General features: G+C 47.1%; 1 protein-coding gene across 2 annotated transcripts in view; it reads left to right on the forward strand.

The window, feature by feature from the left end:
- NDRG1 (N-myc downstream regulated 1) overlaps positions 1–6,010 on the forward strand; it is a 57,081-nt gene extending 51,071 nt beyond the window's left edge. For both annotated transcript variants that reach the window (XM_082600760.1, XM_082600761.1), the window contains 2 exons: positions 403–454; positions 4,175–6,010. In XM_082600760.1, the coding sequence (XP_082456886.1) occupies positions 403–454; positions 4,175–4,356 (234 nt within the window). In that variant the 3' untranslated portion in view covers positions 4,357–6,010. The remainder of the gene's footprint in view (positions 1–402; positions 455–4,174) is intronic.
- Positions 6,011–7,018: the final 1,008 nt, after the last annotated feature.

Genomic DNA, 7,018 nt, shown 5'->3' on the forward strand with positions numbered 1-7,018 from the left:
TATATGAAGATGGTACTAACCTCATAAGGTTGTCGGGAAGATGAGATAATGCTGCAAAGCCCTTAGCACAGTGAGTGGCCATGACATTCTAGACCCTGAGTTGGACACATCACTTTATCCAATGATGTCTTCTTTAGAGAAGCCCTCAGGAGTAGGTGTGGTACTCTGCCCCTATTTTATAGGTGAGAAAACTGGCTCAGACAGGTCCTGTAACTTCTGGTCAAAGCTAATTTGGGTCTCCATAATTATCCCAGAGTCTTTCCTTTACTTTTGTGTTTTGTCCTATCAACTTGAGGTGGCCTTCTGTCTTGGGCCAAGCTCTTTAAGGAAGGTGGCCACAGGCACAGCTGCACGATCTGGACCTCTGGTGACTGACCACACGTTCCCTCTTCTCTCTTGCAGCCGGCCAAGCTTGCCGAGGCCTTCAAGTACTTCGTGCAGGGCATGGGATACAGTGAGTATGGCCTTTCCTAGCAGGCGGTGGGTTGAAAGGCAGGTGTGGGAATTGGAACCAGGTTGGGATGAGTACAGGATTCTGTATCACCTTGGCCAGCTTCAGCTTTTTTGCAAACTGGGCAGGTCAGGGAAGAAGTATTGAGGTGTGTGGAGGACGGGCAGCAGGGCAGGGGTTCTAGTATCTCCTCAGACCATAGTGCCTCATTCTCCCTCCGTTGTTGAACAGAAGCTGTTTCACACCAGGGAATGTTTTAAGGTTTAGGTGAGGACTATCCCTCTGAGCACCAAGAAGACAACAAACAATGAGACCATGAAAATCTTTTTAATTTTAATTACATACTTTCTAAGAGACTTGGAGTGATGATGGCAATGCTGGTAATGGCAATGATGATCATGATGATGGTGGTAATGGTGGTGGTGGTGATGATGGTGGTGATAATGATGGTAATGATGATGGTGATGATGTGGTGGCGATGACAATAATGGTGGGGGCGGTGATGGTGGTGATGGTGGTGATGATGAAAGATTAATAAATCCTTCATTTTTTTCTTACTTAATCATCACAATAATCCTTGGAGATACTCTTATCCTCATTTACAAATGATGAAACTGAGGCTTTGAGAGATTAAGTAAAAAGCAGAGTGGGGATCTGTGAAAGTTCTTTGAAAACTGTAAAGCTCTGAATAAGTGGGTGATAAAGTCACTTACATTGAAGACAGAGCATGTCTTTGCTAAATCATTAGATTTGGGAATTGAAGGATAAATAGAAGCACAGTTAAAGAACTTGGAGCTTCTTGCATTATGATTATCGTTTATTTACAGACGTTTATTCACAGACACATTTTCAGAAATGCAGTCCCATGACAAGGACAGACAACACTAAGTGTAAGCACACTGCTGGGCAGCAGCCACCGTTGGTATATGTTGGTGTGTCGGCCACGGTTCCGGCCCTGATGTGGTTCCGTTGGTTCTTTCTGTCTGCTGCCTGGAATTATAATTCATGTGCCCACCTTAACAAGGAAGTCTGAGCGTTTAATCACTTCCCCCCCTTTGTTTTTTGCTGAGGCTGAAACTGTTTGCTCATTTAAAATAGTAATGTTATGTTTGGTCAACTGACTGCAGTCTTAAGGTTGGCCTCAGCTGTGTTTAGTTTCTAGAGTGGCTGAGAGTGGATGAGCCTGATTTACATGCTTCGGACAGGATCCCTGTCCCAACGTGCCCTCTTCCAACAGAAAACATCTGCTTGTGGGTCTCCTGCCTTTCCAGCCTCTCTCCCTCCGAGAAAATGTGCAGGCAAAGGCAGTAACTAGAGAAGGCCTTCATTTACCTTGCAGCCATGAATTGCAACTCGTTTATCTTGGACCTGCCCTGGGTTTAGATTTCTGCTTTGAAAGTGCATTCTGGGGAGAAAGGAAGTGAAAGGCAGGCCTTGTTTTTCCCTCCACATAAGCTTCTATTTCCAGAAAGCTGAAGGATCCTGCAGGTCGTAGGGAAAGACAGTAGAGAGAGCTGGAGGCATCAACCAAAGACAAAGTAATCATTCATTTACTGAGTGCCTGCTCACAGCAGCAGGCCAGAATGATGAGCCCTCAGCATCCATGACACCATGCTAGGGTCACCAGAGCCCTGCAAGGTCAGTAAGCCCCCAGATCTGGGGTCAAGAAATAGGGGCTCAGAGAAAATGTGTGAGCAACAGATGTAGGATTGCTCCCAATTTTTTTCTGGATTCAGCAACTGGCTCTGTAAGAAGAGGATTCGGTACAGCAAGAATGAATTCTGTCTGTGGGTGTCTGCCACAGAAAGCCAACACCTATGCCCCTTGAGTGAATAATGTAACCCCTACATGCCTGTGTATTTATCAGCTGCCTCAGTGTGTGATATCCATTATTCAATATGGCCTTGGCAATGATGCTTCAGTTGGGTGGTGTAGTAGTTTCCCAGGGCTGCCATAACAAATCCCCACAAACTGGGTGGCTTAAAACAACAGAAATTTATTCTCTCACAGTGCTACAGTTCTAGAGGCTAGAAGTCCAAAATCAAGATGTGGGCAGGGTCATGCTCCCTCCAGAGATTCTAAGAAGAATCCTTCCTTGCCTTGTCCCAGCTTCTGGTGGTCGCCAGCAGTCCTTGGCTTGTAGCTGCATCACTCTGATCTCTGCCCTGTCTTCACATGGCTTCTCCACGTGTGTACCTGTGTCTCCTCTTCTTAAGAGGAAACCAGCCATGGCATCAGAGTTCACCCCAACCCAGGGTGACCTCATCGTATCTAAATAGATCTGAAAAGACCCTATTTCCAAAGAAGATTACAGTCTGAGGTCCCGGTGGACATGAGTTTGGGGGGATGCTATTCCCCAAAAAAAGTACAGGCAGGGGGACTTTTTGTCTTCATTCCACCTTATAAGCCACCTGCTGTGTTCAAGGGCATTTTATATATTTTTTTATTTTTATTTTTTTATTAGTTTCTGCTTTATAACAAAGTGAATCAGTTATACATATACATCTGTTCCCATATCCCTTCCCTCTTGCGTCTCCCTCCCTCCCACCCTCCCTATCCCACCCCTCTAGGTGGTCACAAAGCACCAAGCTGATCTCCCTGTGCTATGCGGCTGCTTCCCACTAGCTATCTGTTTTACATTTGGTAGTGTATATATGTCAGTGCCACTCTCTCACTTTGTCACAGCTTACCCTTCCCCCTCCCCATATCCTCAAGTCCGTTCTCAAGTAGGTCTGTGTCTTTATTCCTGTTTTACCCCTAGGTTCTTCATGACATTTTTTTCCTTAAATTCCATATATATGTGTTAGCATATGGTATTTGTCTTTCTCTTTCTGACTTCACTCTGTATGACAGACTCTAGGTCTATCCACCTCATTACAAATAGCTCAATTTCATTTCTTTTTATGGCTGAGTAATATTCCATTGTGTATATGTGCCACATCTTCTTTATCCATTCATCCGATGATGGACACTTAGGTTGCTTCCATGTCCTGGCTATTGTAAATAGAGCTGCAATGAACATTGTGGTACATGTCTCTTTTTGAATTATGGTTTTCTCAGGGTATATGCCCAGTAGTGGGATTGCTGGGTCATATGGTAGTTCTATTTGTAGTTTTTTAAGGAACCTCCATACTGTTCTCCATAGTGGCTGTACCATTTTAAATCCTTTGGAATGGACAGTGCCGTTGATAGTACCTGGGAGCTCACAGGTTCCCTGAAGGAAGAGATGACAGCTGACCACTCTCTGTGGCCTTGGTTTCCAGCCTGTGGCGCGCAGGGATTAGCCTGGCCGACCTTGAACGTCCTCCCAGCTCTGGCAATTGTTGACCTTACAGGGTGGTGGGCACACACCCCGGCGCTGCTACCAGGGCGTCAGTGGTAGTATTCCCATTTTATAGGGGGGGCCGGGGGCTCAGAGAGGGACACTCCCAAAGTCCCAGAGCTGGGATGCAAGTAGCAGGTAGCAGACAGAGCTGGCATTCAGACCAGCTGTGGGTTCACGCCGCTGTGGGATCGCAGCAAGTCCTTACTACACCTGGGTCTCGTGCTGCACCTCTGTGGGCAGAGACAGAAACGATGGGGAGCCCAGCAGCCAGATGGCTGTGAGGATGGACAGGAGCAAAGGTGCCCAGGCGGGTGGGGCACACAGCAGGCAGCATCCCCGGTGTGCAGGTGCCTCCAGCGCTGGCCCATCCCCTCACGGGTCTCTCTCCTCTCTCCCAGTGCCCTCCGCCAGCATGACGCGCCTGATGAGGTCCCGCACAGCCTCGGGCTCCAGCGTCGCATCCGTGGAGGGCGCCCGCAGCCGCTCCCACACCAGCGAGGGCGCCCGGCTGGACATCGTCCCCAACTCCGGCGGCCCCGGGAGCAGCGCAGGGCCCAACTCCACGGAGGTGTCCTGCTAGGTGGCCTTGGGGACAGCAGCCCCTGGACTCTGGGATCGATCGCTGTAGCTGCCCCTCCTCCTCCGGCCCCTCCCCGCCCCTGCCTGCCAACCACATGTAGCTCGGTAGTAATCCAAAGCTTATTTTGTACGAGTGAGCTCTGGTGAGGACAAAGTGAGATTGGGTTTGTGGAGGGCTCCCTTTCTGGCGAGGGCGGGGTGGGGTGGACCAAAGGGAAAGGAGCATCTCAGTGTCCTGTTTCCACTAGCGAGCGGCCTAGAGGCCACTATCTCACCCTCCCTCAGAGACACCAAACTGCCAAAAACAAGAAACACAGAGCAAACACTTGATCAATCCAAGGCTAGGCTGACCTGAGCATCCTGGCGCGAAGGGACATTTTGTTGGAAGCCCGGCCCACCTACTTCCTGTTTCCCTTCCAACTAAAGAGAAAACAGACCCAGTTTCTGGAAACCAAACCCTTTCTGATTGGGAGAGGGGGAGAGCGGGGAATGGTGGCGAGCTCTTTTAACAAAGCCAAACAGGAAGCGGGGAAAGAGGTGGAATTTATGCAGAGGCTCCGAAGTGTTTGGAAGAGCAAATCTCTGTCATGAACTTGAAGAAGTAGATTTTTAACGTCTGCACATATATACACTTTTTAGTGCCGGTGCCAGAAGCCTGTTTTTCTGGCATTTTTTAAATGGACAACAGAAGCAGGTGACAAAATCTCCCAGTTTTTCAAAGAAATGGTCTTGGCAAACGTTTGGTATCAGGGGTTTGAGGCTTTGATTCTGCTGCCTGCCTCTTCCTCCACGTCGCCTACTTTCTACCCCAAATACATGGACGAGTGATTCTTTCATTCATGGGGAAGATCATGTAGATTTGTAGTTGCTTCTTTGAAACGGAGGGCCGTGCCTGGCTGTGATGCGTCTCCATGCAGTGGCTGGGGGAGGGGGGCAGGGGCATCGAGGTGGGGTGGTATTTTTGGTTATTAGATGTAAAGGATTCCTCGTGGTTGTGATGGAATCCAGTGCAGTTGTGATTTCAGTTGATCCCATCTGGTTCCCAGGAACCATGTGTGATTGAGTTAAATCTAGCTTCCAATCTCTGACAACCCGGGTTGAACCTGAACTTGACGGCCAAACATTTCTGACCTGGTGACCTTCCGGGATCTTCAGATAGAACTGTTCGCTCTTGTAGGGGGTGGGGATTCCCTTGGGGAGTGGTGGCCCAGAAGATACAAGGATTCTGGAATGTGTGTTCCATGGGATTTCCTTCCCTCTCCTGCCTTCCCCTCTACCCTGCCCCTCTAACCTCTCGCCGAACGGGTGGCACCACTGATACTTCTGGGCAATGTCAGCGTAGCTGTCAAGTTCCTCTACTACTTACTGCCTTTTGATTTTTACTTTGGCTAACCGTGGATCTTCTTATAGGAAGTTTGATCAGAGTGAACGGAACGTTGTGACTCAGCCACCGGGACCTAGTGGTTACTGGGAGGAATAGTCAAGCCTTCTAGGTAGCTTGGGGGGATAATGAGTCCGTTTATCTGCGACCTACCCCCTGGGAAGCAGAAATGGCTGAATCAGAACAAGAAACTGTTGTGTTCAAGTCTTTCCAGAGGAGTTTCTTAATGAGATATTTGTATTTATTTCCAGACCAATAAATTTGTAACTTTGCAGTGGCCTGTGTCTTTTTCCTCCGCCTGAGAGGTCGTGCATTGGGATGGGTCTTTCCTTACCTGGGGCTTCCTACCACATGCCCCTCACCTTTGGAATTCTTTGCTTTAGAGCATCCCTGTCCGGTAAAAATATAATACGAACCACAGATGTAACTTCAAATTTTCAAGTAGCCACATTAAAAAAGGTAGAGACAAGTGAAATTAACTTTAATAATTTAACCCAACATATCCAAAATATTATCATTTCAACATAGGATCAATATAATTATTAAGGTATCGTGCATTCATTTCTTCCTACTAAGAAATCCAGGGTGTGTTTTACATCACAGCACATCTCAATTCAGACCAGCCCTGTTTCAAGCACTCAATAGCTGAATAATACAGTGACAAAGGGATCAAGCTTTTCAACCTGTAATTAGAAGGAAACATCTTTTTTCACATTTTATTTTTATTATAGAAAAGCATGTGGAAGGACCACCCAGTGACAATCCCTGTAATGCTTCTGGCCCTTGTATTTTTTAAAAAAATGTAGACACAACAGGTTTCGGTACAACCTCCCATTTCTATTTAAAATTAGTTTAAAATTTACAAAACAGTTGCAAAGAGAGTACAGAGAGTTTCCATATACCCCACCTCCAGTTTCCCCTATTGTTATTATCATCTTATGTTACTACAGTGCATTGGTCACAACAAAGAAATCAACATTGATAGATTACTATGAACTAAGTTCCATACTTTCTTGGAATTTCACTCATTTTTCCCTGTTGTCCTTTTTCTGTCCCAGGATTCCGTCCAGATACCAGGTCACATTTCGTCATCATGCCTGCTTTGCTTCCTCTGGCCTGTAAGAGAGTCTCAGACTATCCTTGCTTTTGATGACCTTGACGGTTTTGAGAAGCCCTGGTGGGGCATTTTGTAGAATGGCCTTCAGTTGAGGTTTGCGTATATGGTTTTCTCATGGTTCAGCTGGGGTTCTGAGTTTTTGGAATGAAGACCCCAGAGGCTCAG

The sequence above is a fragment of the Mesoplodon mirus genome, assembly GCF_964341445.2.
Source record: "Mesoplodon mirus genome assembly, chromosome: 16".
NCBI lineage: Eukaryota > Metazoa > Chordata > Mammalia > Artiodactyla > Ziphiidae > Mesoplodon > Mesoplodon mirus.